At 47.1% G+C, this 14915-nt stretch overlaps 1 protein-coding gene across 1 annotated transcript in view; it reads right to left on the bottom strand.

Moving 5' to 3' along the window:
* Window positions 1-34: 34 nt before the first annotated feature.
* The window catches only part of LOC136963051 (cell surface glycoprotein MUC18-like), a 31158-nt gene continuing 16277 nt past the window's right edge, over window positions 35-14915 (bottom strand). The window contains 16 exon segments of the mRNA XM_067257041.1: window positions 35-2507; window positions 2667-2784; window positions 2916-3045; window positions 4471-4506; window positions 4899-5037; window positions 5145-5275; window positions 5470-5611; window positions 5776-5891; window positions 6001-6145; window positions 6919-7013; window positions 7016-7045; window positions 7696-7875; window positions 8064-8151; window positions 8354-8424; window positions 8545-8776; window positions 8978-9108. Coding sequence (XP_067113142.1) covers window positions 2487-2507; window positions 2667-2784; window positions 2916-3045; window positions 4471-4506; window positions 4899-5037; window positions 5145-5275; window positions 5470-5611; window positions 5776-5891; window positions 6001-6145; window positions 6919-7013; window positions 7016-7045; window positions 7696-7875; window positions 8064-8151; window positions 8354-8424; window positions 8545-8776; window positions 8978-9108 — 1805 coding nt within the window. The 3' untranslated portion in view covers window positions 35-2486.

The following is a 14915-nucleotide window of genomic DNA, read 5'->3' as shown; positions in this document are numbered from 1 at the left end:
CTATATTTTATAAAACAGTTGACATGAAAGACACTTAATTTCCAAAGGAACATTTTTTTATTTGGCATTATTTTCTTGCAGAAAAAAAGACTTATAAAAAATGCAAGCATCAAATCACAAGAAACATTTAATTTACACACATTTGCAAAAAAACAAAACAAAACATTGCTCAACTGTGCAGGTCCAAACATTTCTATCTACCGGTAAATAAACCATAAACAAAAATGATAGTGTATCAATCGATCAAAGAGATTGCTGCAGGGGGAGGAGGCAGGTTCCAATCTTGGGTTTTCTGAACCTACTGAGCAGTTGGTGGCATTTGACCCTTGGTGACGAGACACCGTTGACACAAAAACAAATGAGTTCCACTAAATTCAACGAGGGTCCAAACATAATCCTACTATACCTTCACACGTATACTCTCTTCACTGCCTTCATCAGCTCAACAATACTACTCTAGAACGAATCTCAACTAAACTGGAATGAACACAAAAGGCACACAGTTGTTTCACGGGACAGTGTTTGTTGCAGACACAGAAGTCCACTATCTGAACTCAGTGGGGTATGGCGGAACAAAATGGATGTCTATTACTACACACAACAACCATACTTAATCCTCTTGATTCCTTGCTGGCCATCTTCACACAGTTTTACATCCCTCTTTATGCAAGTTTAAAGTCAAAATAATACTTTCAGTAACATACAACCTTTCTGTTTATGATCAAGGTCACTGGGCTAAGGGAGTGGCAGCTTGCACTGATAGTATCTCTGCCCACGACCTGTACTGAAAGCATCCAAAATAAGATCACACGCAAAAAATACCCTTAAGTCACCCCCCAACCCCCCACAAACACAAAAAGATATACATGGCACAAACCAGAAAGAAAAAAAGAATTTCAGTGTATCTTACATTTTCCAAGTGAGACAACAGATTTCCACAGGCACCGCAGATTATAAAACAGTTAGCCGTTTCAAAAAGAGACAATCCAAGGCCACGGCTACAAACAGTATCTTATGCTACGATTATTTACAGACAGTACAAGAGCTCGACAGTAGTTCACAAAAATAATTCAACCAATTAGAACAATTTTTGCTATGAAATTTTGAGGCCCATTGGCAAAGTTTAGGTTCTCCATTTTCCATGAAAACGTTCAAAGTGATTTCAATTTCTTGTCTCCACGTATAAACTGACCTTGTCTGGGCATCGGACAGACTTTCAACAGTCTTTTTTTTTCGAGCCAATGTTAGATGAGTCAGATAAGCACAGATGAGAAACAGGAGACCAGTGGAGGAAGCAAGTTTACACGACTGAGACACAGTCCATGTGTTCAGGAGGTTCTTTAGAACAAGTTGAACCACTCAACCACACGCCAACGCATCTGACCTGCTGTAGAAACTTCGAATCTCCCTAAAGTAGGGTAACTTGGCAGTCCGATGGCATGGGAGTGACATGATGTTGACAATACTTCGCACGCTCTACAAAAGATGTCCAAATCTGTACACCTCCCATAGCTGCAATCTAAACAATTATAATGGGGAATTTGTCATACACAAACAATAAAGGATTCTATCATGTTGATATCTGTGGACCAGAGGGGCTACAGTGTTTTACTCAAGCACAAAGGAGTCAAGTGAAGACAGCCTGATATGCATCAATGCAAACAATACCAGATTACATTTTCATAGAACATTTATTGAAAACAGATTTGAACCCGACATTTAACCCGAATGTAGGAAAAATCCAGCCTAGAGTATTCTGTCTCTTCAGTGGTGCGTGACTACTCCCGGAGAGACTAAGAAAGATTTAGGGATTTAGATAAATCTGGCTTGCCCCCATCACAGTGAGGAGCAATGTGGGCAGTAAGCTTTCTCTGCTCCCACTGACAAGACGCAGCCAGCACAGGGGCAGCTTCAAAGGTTGAAAACGAATCAGTCAGAAAAAATTCAGGCTCTTTCTGAAAGTTGGGCTTAGGTGAATGGGAAGAACAGATGTCTGGATGATAACACTGATGAAAAGCTAAAGCTAATGGCTCCAATGACATTTACTAGACGGGGTGTGGAAATGTTACGCGTCAAAATACCTTAAATAACTAAATATATATAATATATACACTTTATAAAGTTTAGAATGCACTGTTTATGATCGTTGTTGCCATGGTAACAGCAAAAGAGAGACTTAGAAAAGAAGGCTTTGGGGAGCCCAACTGAACAAATATAATAAACCTTAATGATTCAAAAGATCCTCCAGCTTCTACTAAACACCTTGGAAATATGCCGGGTGTGTGTGTGTGTGTATATGCTTCTGTGTTGATTTGGCCGGATATGGTGAATACTGCTGAACACAAATGTGGAAAAAGCGAATGGTGGTTTGAGAAGTGATTGTGAAGGCGAGTTCCGGCCTCCAGCCTGGGCTCGTCTGAGCTGACACGGGTGGGACGCACACGGATCTTCAGCTGGCCTGGTCAGAGCTCGGCCCTCTGCATGTGTCACTTCCGCAGGTCCATGTACTTTACTCCAGGGAAAAGCACATTCGGAGAGGAGTTGGGAGAAGAGGAAAAGGAGATATACCAACAAATGTCAATACAGTTTGACTAGGAGACGGGAGGCGGTTTATAAACCAGTCTAATCATCTGTCGAGTACTGAGGCCTGAAAAAGTTATAGTTACCTGGTCGCTGGGACCCTTCTTGTCACCGTTGACGCCCTTCAACAGGACGGCCTCCTCAGTCTTGGCGTCGGTCTTCATCTCCACGACAATGTCATCTTTGGTGGTGTTCTCCTTGGTGCTGTGGACAAAACCGACACACTCCTCAACCGGATGTCCATAGATTCTGGATAACGAGGGAAACTGAGAGGAACTGAGTGAAACAGCGTAGCACTCCCGGAGGCTGTGGCCAACATGTCTGGTTCTACTCACATCTCCTGCTTGCCTGAGCGCCCACACGGGATCTTTCCCTTCTTGTGGAGGAAGTACAGAACACTGACCAGGATGGCCAGCAACAGGATGCAGATGATGATGACCACGATGATCACCCCACTGCCCTCAGCTGGACAGGGAGAGAGAGAGAGAGAGAGAGAGAGAGAGAGAGAGAGAGAGAGAGAGAGAGAGAGAGAGAGAGAGAGAGAGAGAGAGAGAGAGAGAGAGAGAGAGAGAGAGAGAGAGAGAGAGAGAGAGAGAGAGAGAGAGAGAGAGAGAGAGAGAGAGAGAGAGAGAGAGAGAGAGAGAGAGAGAGAGAGAGAGAGAGAGAGAGAGAGAGAGAGAGAGAGAGAGAGAGAGAGAGAGAGAAAGAAAGAGAGAGAGAGAGGCAGATAGAAAGGGTTAAAAAGAGAGGTAGATTTGTTTTTCCAGAAGAGGCAGTGATCTGACCGCCTGGATCAGGATGGAGACCCAGCTAGACAACAGAGGGATCCAATGTTTGTTAGGACTCTCAGCTTGGAACTACAAGCAGAAATCCATTCCAGTTAAGCATTACAATTTCAATACACTGAAGGAGAAAGGAAAGGTTGTAGACAGTTAGGTTGTAGAGTTTAAACGTCTATCAGCACTCGCATACGCATTTGCTCTAAGGAATCTTTGCCGCTGCAAAACTGTGGATGTGGTCAATCTGTTTAGCTCTGCACATAATAGCTGTGTAACGACCAGTTATGGTCTCTGTGTTCCAGTGGGTTCCCTGTAGGTTGCTGAGAGTTGTAATGTATATCATGGTTTATGACACGCACCACTTTACAGATAGCCACATCCCATGCTTTCCAAATGAGTGAATTTTTTGCTTTGCTTTTAGTGCGGAGTAAAATGGGAAATATTTCCTGTTTTCCCCTGTGACATTGACACAGAGTTTAATCCCTCAAGGAGGAAATTAAAGGATAATTTTTCCAACTAACGCCATAAACTCCAATATATAAATAGGCAGTAAGCCCCCATTAAAAGTCAAACAATAGTCTTGGTATGTTTTTTATGACACATTCAGAGGCGAGGACTCTATAAAACAGCGAGACATCACATTAACATTTGCCATAATAAGTAAACAAGCATGCTTGCTCGGCACTCAACCACTTCAAAACCTTTCTCGTGATGCAAGACCCAGTGTAATGACATATTTATCTGGAAAAACATTTGGTGTCTGGATTGCCTTTCTGTGTTGTTAAGTGTTGTCTCGCTCATTTTCTTTCAGTCAGATTTTTCCCCTCTCGCCTTCAAATAGAATTGTTAATGTGCCCAGAGGCAAGTAAGAGGAGCCAGTCTTCCAGCCCTCATGAAAACCTCTTTTGCGCGCATGAAATATCCTGAATTATTCAAACTGCAATATCAGAGATCCTTATGGTCTGGACTGCTGCTCACGTTGAGTATGGAAAGTCGTAGAAGCAGAAGTGACTCTCGATGTCAGAAGATTGATTAAGAGTTTTAGAGAAGACGTAGAGACAGATATATTTGTGAATAGATTGTAGACAGGGATCCATTGATAAGGGCTTACCAGGAGAGTAGGGAGCAGTTGATGTGACCATTGGAACTGTGAACAAGCAGAACAATGCTTAATATATGAGCCGCTGTCAAGACCAGCTATAAACCCAGAAATAAATCCTGATTCATGAAAGCTTGGTGGCGGTCCGTATGTGCTCCACTGTATTCCATATGAGTAGATGACCTTTATGCCGCAGGTTCCCACAAGCTCCTCAAACACCCAAATACAAATGATAATGGAGAAAAAAAAGCAGTTCCAGTATCAAGTATTCAACTATGCATTCAACCTCTTTCACGATTCCTTATTTCTGTACACAAACTGAACGTTTTCAGTTTAAACATTCAAATTTGGAAAGATTCATTCACAGCCAGTGGGAACTCTGCGTATTTAATATATATGCATCTACAGTATGTCTGTGGCGTGTACTGTGCGTGACTTACTGGATTTGATGCTGAATGACTTCATCTCGGTGCCCATGTCACTGGTGGCGTTGCACAGGGCTATGATGTCAGAGGTCACTTTGAAAGACACCACGCTGTGAGCGCTGTGGTCCGTCTTCCTGGAGAGCACCTCCGTGAACTGTTGCACAGTTACAATGTTCACCAGGTCAACACTGAATGTGCACATGTGACCCCTGACCCTTAGTCCCAAGGAGGCTGTAGTACATGTGGCGGCCCCAGTCTTACCTGGTTGCCAGGGATGTGCCAGGTGATGGAGGGCAGAGGGAATCCGTGGGCCTCACAGCTCAGGTTGACCAGCTTCCCCACAGCCTCGTCCATCGCCTCCTCCCTGTCGGCATCCTTCACCTGAGGAGCCCCTGGGTGGGCACACACACACAAACGTACTGTCAGGTTTGGTGTCACTGGAACTACAATGTTGAGCTGACTTTCTCTTGTTACTGTCTGTGACTCTCTTGAGCTGGGTGACTCGGCGAGTCTCGCCGAGTCACTCCTTGCGGTAACGTGGGTGCTGACTCACTCAGCAGCTGGCTGGGTGGTGGTGGTGACTCACCCTGGACGATGATGTGTACAGAGCCGGTGGTGTGCAGGCCTGGCAGCGAGGGCACGGTCACCTCACACACGTACTCCCCCGCCGTGTCGTAGGTGGCATCCTGCAGGAGGAGGATGTGACCTAGGCCCACCTGATGCCCATTCTGCACACACAGACACACGGGCATAAATACTAACCAACCAACACGCTCAAAACAGAAACCAGATGAAACACATTCCATCTATTACTTATACGATACCCGGTTTTTTTTAAACATACATCAGTCGCTTAAGTAATACAAAAAAAGTGATTTGTAAGCTAGGGTACCTTCAGCCAGACAGTGGAGGTCTCCAGGGAGGACAGGGCGTTGCAGGTAGCCGTCAGGCTCTCTCCTTTATACATGATCTCAGAGTCTTTGGGCACGACCACAGCTGGGTCCAGGTCTGCAGATGAACAGCACCGCTTAGCATGCAGGTATACGTACAGTACACTGTCTTGGGAAAATGTGCAGCATATGTGTGTCTAGTGTGTGTGTGTGTGTGTGTTACTCACAGTGGACCGTGAGCTGTATGTCATCTGAAACTTCCGAAACAGAGTCCAGGTTCAGAGTTTGACACTTGTACACCCCGCTGTCTGCACGCGTCACCCCACTCAGCACCAGCACGTCATCAGTGACATCCAACACCTCATCAAGACCCTGGAGGAACCAGAAGCACTTCATTACATCTGCAGTACCAGCAGTACCAGCAGTACCAGCAGCACCAGCAGCACCAGCAGCACCAGCAGCACCAGCAGTACCAGCAGTACCCCCCCCCAGCAGTACCAGCAGCACCAGCAGTACCAGCAGTACCAGCAGTACCAGCCACCAAAACTGTTGTTTTTTTGTTGCAACCAGGGTATACAAGGAAGTATGCTCATTAGGGTGAGGGTTACTTTTTGCTGTCACAGAAGCCGGCAAAAGCTTAAGCAATGACCACGTCTTTGGTGAACGTCCTTAAAAGCTGTGGATGCCACCACACTACCCCTGGGAGGTTGTTGGTGACCTTCCTCATGATCTAAATCGTTCGGTCAGCCTTCATCCGCTCTCCTCCGGGCCTGACCTACCAATTAGGGAGCTAGCTGAGTTATTTGCTACAGCACCGATGACAGCTGAACATAAGCATTGTGTAGGAGACATGGGAATCAGAGCTATCCCAGTCAGACTTAACCATCTAATCTCCCGTGCCGAGACCTTGGAGGGCTCCAAAGACCTCCGCCAGAGCAGAGGGGTCAGACAAGATGACAACCTCTCACAAGGCCTACATACATTTCCCCGACCAGCTTCTCCAAAAGTTCCCCCCGGTCTGCATATCAAAAACATTCTCCAGATGTCTACTCCGTGTCATGCTTTTCTCCCCGCCGGTTTTACGCCTCGGACCTCTCAATGGAGGGCCACAGAAGAAAAGAAGAGGGGGGGGCGTCCATTCTTACTTGTTCTCGGATGAAAGTTAAGGGTGATGGGGGGTTGCCATCACCCTGGCAACGCAGCTCCACAGTGTCCCCCTCTTTGACCAGGCCCTGGGGGATTCCTTCCACAGCTCCACCACGGTTGTCGGGTCTGGTGAGGGTGGAGGGGGTGGGGTACGGAAACAAAAAGTGTGTGGTGGTGGGGGGTTGGGGTTATAAATCAAGGAGGCTTATTCACGCTCTGTAAAGTCACCAGGCTACATCGATTTACAAGCGAGTCATTTACTCAGCGCTGACAACCGCAGTGATTGTGTTTTGGCATTGGCCTCTATGATGTGCTAAATTGGTTCAAACAACAGTTGATGCATTTAGATAACACTGCAACTGCAACCCTGCGCAGCCCTGGAGCCAGAGGCTGGGGGGTTCTGATTGAAACAAATGCAACTTCACTCTGGCACCAAGGGAGCTGATGACTTTGGGGCCTGGGGCTCGGCAGATTATTACGTTAATGTCATCTGTGCCACTGGCTTTAGGGTGCCACTTACTGACTAGTACGTCAGTGGAAGGTTACTGTGTCCTCCGCCAACGGGTTGGCTCTGCTCTGCTGCTACAGTAACACACTAACCACAATCCAGCTACAGTTGAGGTAATGACGCGTACTGGGTTTCACAAGTGCTGTAAGTCATTGGAAATGCAGCAAGGTCTCAATACAGCTTACATGAAAGCATAGTGAGTTGTAATGTTCTCTAGTTAGCATGAGCACATACAGGATATGGAATATAAGATGGCGGTCTGACTTACAGTGCACAGTGATGTTGACTTCCCTGGACCTGGCTGTTTCCACATTGCCAGGAACCAGGAAGCTGACCTCGCAGGAGAATGAGGCGTCCTTGTCCTCTTTGGTCACTTTGTACTGCAGCTCACTCTGGACTGAGTAGAAATCATTGGACTCGCGGGTAACCAGAGTCACTATTTTAACCACTGTGAGAGGAGGGGAGAACTCTTTCAGCATGGCTGATCTTTAGACAGAATTCACAGAATTGTAAAGGGTTGGCCATTGTATTCTCACACTTTCACAAGAGTCTGTAATCGACCACTGGCTGTGTAAATGTTTTAAGTGTATTGGTTTGAGAGTTCGACATGTACAATTATAAAATAGACACACTCACAGCCCTGTGCTGGAACAAGTGGGATGTTGTCACGGTACCAGGTGATGTTGGGTCGGGGAAAGCCATTCCTGGCCTCACAGGATGCAACCTGAACACACACACACATACATACACACAATATTAAGGCTTAAACATAAAATGATTACCCCTAAATCTGTACAGGATTGTTGGTACATAATTGGCTGGAAAATATTGAAAGAAATCTCAACTATTGTACCTTTAACTTCATATTTAGGGTGTATTTGAAGCACAACTATACTAACTGAAATACTGCCTAAAAGACCACTTACCTTTGAAGGCAGGTCATTGGTCACAGAGATTCCATCAAGGACTCCCTCAATCACTGGAGACTCTGGTGGATCTGGAATAGAACATGAAATCTAATCTTTTTAACATGAACAAAAGCTTTCAAACAAAGCGGTCGCCCTTGGATCGGAAGTTCGTCAGAGGCATCAGTCCACAGATAAATACTCTTTCATACCGAAAACCCTCAAGTAAGTCTTGCCCTCTCCGTTGCCGGCGGCAATGCCGTTGACCTGGCAGAAAAACTCCCTCTCGTCGGACAGGTTGATGTCCTCGATGGTCAGCAGGGAGCCCTGCTCGTCCTGAGCCACCGTGATGCGCCCGGAGTAGCCCGTGTTCTCGTCCACCATCTGCTGGCTGTCGTCGCCGTAGAAGATACGCTGTCTTTTGCCACCACTGCCTTGGAGCTTCTGTAGTAGTTGAAGTCATCATCACGGTCAAATGTCAGTTCACGACCATACATCAAACAGAGTGTGTATTTAAATTGGAATATTCTCAGTGTAACCTATCTGTATAATATCCAACTATCCCACGGTTACAGAATTGTACTGTGCAATTTCCCCCTGGGATCAATAAAGCCCTGCTCTACTCGCTACTGAGGCAATACTCACCACAAACCACTGGATAAGGACGATGGCAGGCCTCTCATGGTCACTGAACGAGTACTGGCAAGGGATTTCTGCTGAGTCGCCCAGGGACACCTCCATGTTCTCCATCATGGTCACGTCCACCTTGGCCCAAACTGCAGAAACACAAACATACACTACAGTCAGTGGATTGTCAAAACAAAAGTCCTTTCAACAGATATGTCTCTGAAAACAAATAAGGAAATGCTGATATCCATCAACAGACACGTTCCTGAATAGACAATTGTTTAAATGGGGATGCTAATGATCTCTAAGAGTGAAAGAATCTGAATGAGTCTTTATTAAAAAAATAAAAAACGCAAATTCAAAACCCCCTGAATAAGTGTGTGATCTGAATTGCAGTACAATATTAATTAGCAAACGATGTCCAAGCATATTCCCTGCTTTTTCGACTGGATAAAATGACGATCTGCCAAGAGGCGTTTATGTTCTGGTGGCTCCAGTGGAGAGTGAAACAGCCGTACACCAGGTCTGGCTGGCAGAGGGTTCAGGCAGAGAAGAGATGCTACAATGTGTGGAATGTGCCCAGGCCACCCCAGTGCCCCTCGTAAGCACCGGGCACTCTCCTGCACTTCAGCATGTCACTTGCCAGCACAGAGAAAGCTCTCGTTTAACACGCTGCATAATTACCCAGTGTTCTCTCTGGTCCCCGGGGGCCAACCACAACTGAGCCAACTAGCACTAAAACTGTCCCAAAGGCATTGTCATGGGAACCGTCAGAAACGAGATGGAGCCGGTTTAACAAGTTGTAAGAGAACTGTCTCGATAGAATGGGGGAGTTATTTTTGGCAGATCCTTTAAAAGACCCTTGGAAACAATTCAAGTACATGATTCATATACAGTCGACCACGACTATCGCTAATTTCCGCCATCTCATCAGTTCTCAAAATTGACCATGTCATTACACTGAAAATCGGTTAGCAAGCACGTAGGACTTCAAGTAGCCTCTCTATAAATCTGCATAAGCCCAACACAAAAACAGATATGTAGAGGCCAGTTATCTAAGTGACAGAGAGGAGTTCAAGTGTCCCTCCAGGCTCTCCAGCTCTTGGTTGCACCCAGGAACAGCCCTTGAGGCCCTGTTTGTGTTTACACACAGTGGAAGTATGTCGCCTCCCTGATCTCATCTATAATACCCTGTCTGGCCAACACAAAAGTAGACATGCTCTCAAATTAAGCTTCCTATTCATGTTAGATACCCTCTGTGCCACGGTGACTTTTCAGATATGACCCCCCCCACCACCACCACCACTAACTCTGTTCCCTCCCCCCGCTTGGTTCTTCTAGCTCAAAGAAAGAGTCTGTTTTTCTCCTTTTTCCTCACACCCCCTCAATCTAGCCTGAGAAGTCCTCCTGGGCCCCCTGTCGCTCTCTTTCTCTGGTTTTCTCCTCTCTTCAGCGGACCTCCCCACCGTATTAAAATCATCTGTCTCTCTCTCCAAATCACCTTCTCTCTATTCATACGTTCATTCTTTCTCTCTCCATCTATGTCTAGCGACACCCCAGTAAGCGTGCTGAAGAATGGATGGAGCTGAGATGCAGAGGCTTCTTATTAATTGAAACATCTGGAAAGCGGTGGAGGGTGTTCGTGGGGTGCCCTGGAGACGGACGGACGGATGGAGGGGGGGGTCGGGGTTGGGGGGGAGGGAGGTATTAATGGATCTCCTCCAGTCAGCAGAGGAATCATAGGTGGGGGAGGGGGGGAAGCTGGTAAAGTTGTGGGCTCACAAAGTTCTCACTACATACTGGGGGGCTGCCAATGTCAATGCCATGTGCAAGGATGTGGGGAGAGAGAGGGGGAGGAATTGGAACTGGCCCCATTCTTTATTTGTGTGTGTGTGTGTTGCCAGGGGTGTGTGTGTGTTAGGTGGCATTGGACTTTGTGTGTATCTGTTCATACCCTCAGCCAACTAAATAGGCAGTGGTTATATGGATATGGTGGTCTCCAAGTGGGTTTGCAAACCTGCAAAACTGGCTAATACTGAACTATTACAGAATATGCATGCACCTCCAAGAAAAACACACCCACACCGAAAGCCTTATTAAACTCACAGTCACATCCCGCTGCTCCTATGAGCTCAACAGCCCAGCCCCAGGCACTATTGTCAAGAACCTGCTTCCCTCAGACTACCCTCTCCTTTATCCCTTCCTAAGCGCCAAGCAACCAGCCTGCCCTCTGTGGCCTGCTCGCTGGGCCTCGTTTGCACTGTGGTTCTCTCTCTCTCTCTCTCTCTCCTCTCTCTCTCTCTCTCTCTCTCTCTCTCTCTCTCTCTCTCTCTCTCTCTACTCTCTCTCTCTCTCTCTCTCTCTCTCTCTCTCTCTCTCTCTCTCTCTCTCTCTCTCTCTCTCTCTCTCTCTCTCTCTCTCTCTCTCTCCTCTCTCTCTCTCTCTCTCTCTCTCTCTCTCTCTCTCTCTCTCTCTCTCTCTCTCTCTCTCTCTCTCTCTCTCTCTCTCTCTCTCTCTCTCTCTCTCTCTCTCTCTCTCTCTCTCTCTCTCTCTCTCTCTCTCTCTCTCTCCGCTGTCTTCTATCCTCTCTTTCAGTCCGTGTCGTGAGGCCCAGGCTATGCCCAGCCGTCCGTGGGCCTAAGAAGCGCACGCCATTGTTCCCACACCTGCGACGCCCTTATCGCCCCCCTCTATCCCCTATCGCTCCCGAACAGCACCGTCCCAAGAAAAAAAACACCCCAAATATGCTTTTCCAACTCAAATTATGGCCCCCCCCCCCCCGCCCCCATCAACTCAGAGGTTAAAGGGATTTATCATGCTCCTGGTTTATTTGCTGCGTGCTGCACGTCTGTTTGTGGTTTAGGAGAGAGGGGGGCTGAGCGGTGGAAGGGGGGCTAAACCATCACTAAAGTTGACGTTAGAGATTGTGTCTTGTGGGGCCCTCGTAACTTTTGGACTAATCCGATTAGTATTGGGACGGAATATCTCCTCATCAGGGGATTTGACTTCTAAAGCCAGCACGAGTCTCATCTGGGTGTGTAGACAGGCAGAAACCACACACACGCAAACACACGCACACACCCTGCAGTATACCTGACCTGTGGACGTGGCCTGTCAACTCTCTGGTGTGTTTTCACTAGTTAAACAGAGTCTGTTGGCTGACGCACAACTCCTCCAGTCTGCAGACACACGCCACTGGATATTTGGACGTGTTGACAGGCCTGCTAACGAGGCAATGAGGCTCGAAACTACCACGGAGGAGAGGCGGTGTATGTGTGTGTGTAAATATGTACTGGCTGTTTTGTCTCCGGTGTGTACCGTTTGTCCTCTCCTTAGCGGTTCAACCTGCATTCGTACATTGAGTCCAACCTAGATTTTCACATTGTTTTACCAGCGGAGGCCTCCCCCTCAACAATAGGCCTAAGACAATGGGACCAACCATCCGTCTTGTGGGGGGGGGGGGGGGGGGGGGGGGGGGGTGGTACAGTCCACCATTATGCACCTAATGCTCAGACAATAGCATCAGTCGCTAATCACAGTGGTCGCTACATTAGCTTCTGCCTCCCCTCCCTCCCCACCCACAAAGCCGATCAACTGGGGGGCGTCGCCCCACAGCTGAGCTCATTTAGAGCTCCAGCTGTTCCCCGTCATCCTTATCCGCCGGCCGCAGACCCGTCGGCCGCACGCTGACAACAACAGCCCAAATCACCTGTGAATGAAGACGCCCGACTTACTCGAATGGGAGATATGGAGTAATCCCTGCCCTGTGTGGCCAGCCATGAAATAGCCCTGTGTGAATGTTGTCGCTGATAAACAGTGGGTTGTGAGCTTCTACATAATGAAGGATTCTAGGCTGCTGCTATAATTGGGAGATCAGTGCAATTATAGAGTTAATTTGACTTAGCACCAAATGCGGGCTTTCCCTTGCTTATGCTTTCCATAATTCTGCTTAGGGGTGTCCTTTGCCTTTGGCCAAAGCTTTGCTTTATTCCCTGTGCTGATCAGTGCATGGCATTCCCCCTGCAGCCCCTATGTAGATCAATGGGAACGAGGCCTAGTGATCTCCAGACCGTCACTACACCGTCTCAGGGGCTTGCTGTTGGTGAGGGATATCCTCTTCATTCCAATACACTCCACCGACACGCCAGTTTGACTTCACACAAACCCAGAAGATTCCCTCTCATCCTTCAAACGCTTTTGTTTTCTGGCCTGTTTCTATGAAGTCTGGTTGAAGTGACAGCCTTGGGGTTCTGAGGGACCTAAAGGGGTCAAAAGGAGTAGGCGTGTGCAAGCGTGTGTGTATGTGTGTGTGTTGCCGTGTAACTGGGGGTGACAGAGAGGCAGCGATGACCCTCTAGCTTTGAACCCTCCAGTTTGGTCTGTCTGAAACACCTGCGGGACGCTATGCAGCACCCACCTGAGATCAAAGAGATCCTGAGCTCTGCTCTCTGCGTGTGGCACACATCAACACACACACACACACTGGCACACACACACACATACACTGGCAGCACATAGCTCTACACTGGAGAGGAAGCCCCCTTGACCTACTGATCTCCCCTTGCTTTGTGAACTAGCCTCTGGCACAAATCTCTCCAGGAGGGTCTTGCCAGTGTGTCTCAGACATTCATTCAGAGATGGGAGCAAAGGGAAGGTTAACATTCACACACTTTCCCTGAGGAAAAAAAAAGAAGGAAGGAAATGGTGGTCCACATTAAACATGCTAATCTCTTCAAAGTAGGGATGTGTGTGTGTGTGTGTGTGTGTGTGTGCACCAGGACATCCACACATGATCCCTGTTTTACAAACCTCAGAGAATACCTAACAAGAACCCCCATGTTTGAGCCCAGTACACAAACACGCCATAAACACGCCACAAACACGCCCTAAACACACAATCCAGGTCAGAGCACTAGATGTCAACATGCCCTCTGAGTGTAGCCTACATGCCCCTATCACAACCTGAAAGGATGCACAACGGTTATGCAACAACAGTCGAACCGTGTCAATAACCAAACACCATGCTGTGCTAGACTGTTTTGCTACTTGTAGCTACTTTCTTATGTATCCTCAAATCTTCTTCCTGCCTCTAACCAATACCATGGATCCAACTGGTTCTTTAAGGAGCGCTAATTATTCCCAGTGGGAAAGTAACTTCTTAAGGCCTTTCATTAATATTTGAAGATCTTCCTTGAAGGAGAAGGGATGTTTTATTTACACTCCTATCTGACATGCTCTGCAGAGGACTCTGGGTGTTCCAGTATCCAGGATGCATCAATAGACTCCCAGTGTTCCTGTGCTCCAGCATGCAGCTTATCATACAGTGGGGCTGGCTAATTGAAGGTCAAAGGAGTACATATGGATTGGAGAATCATTTTTCAAAGCTTGGACAAAAATTAATATTTTAGTAGATAATTGTGCCTTTTGCGACATCAGTACTGATCTCGATGGTCTCAAGGAAAAAATGTCTTAATAAGTGAAATCTGAGACACTTTCCTGCTTATTACTGTGTAGGTTGACAAAAACGACATTCGGCTTTCACCACAGACTGGCCGATGGTTTGCGAAACGAGATGATTTGAACCGTAATCTAGAATTAAAATCACAGAGAGTGAAAGACGAGCTTAACTGACATTCACAGGAGAAAGGTCAGGTGGCCCATGGCAAAGATGGCAACTCGTCTTAGCATTTGGCCAGTGATGTTATTACAACCCTATAAATAAAGGAGCTGCTTCATGTCAGCCTTCTCATGACAGCGGCCTTAAAAGAACCCTGACAATAGAGCTCCTTGTCTGCGCGCCCTGCTCTGTGGTTACCACAGTAACTTATACTGTATACTCACTCCAGAGCTCCTGGAGGGAGAAGGGAGGATGTAGGTTAGGTCATCTGGCCTTGATAGATGGTTCATCTTGAATTTGGTGAGTTTAAGGTATGTGATCTTCTGTAACCTTGATGAA

Source organism: Osmerus mordax, chromosome 19 (genome assembly GCF_038355195.1).
Source record: "Osmerus mordax isolate fOsmMor3 chromosome 19, fOsmMor3.pri, whole genome shotgun sequence".
Taxonomy (NCBI): domain Eukaryota; kingdom Metazoa; phylum Chordata; class Actinopteri; order Osmeriformes; family Osmeridae; genus Osmerus; species Osmerus mordax.
Note: the sequence above shows the minus strand (reverse complement) of the source record. Positions and strands in the feature narration are given on the sequence as shown.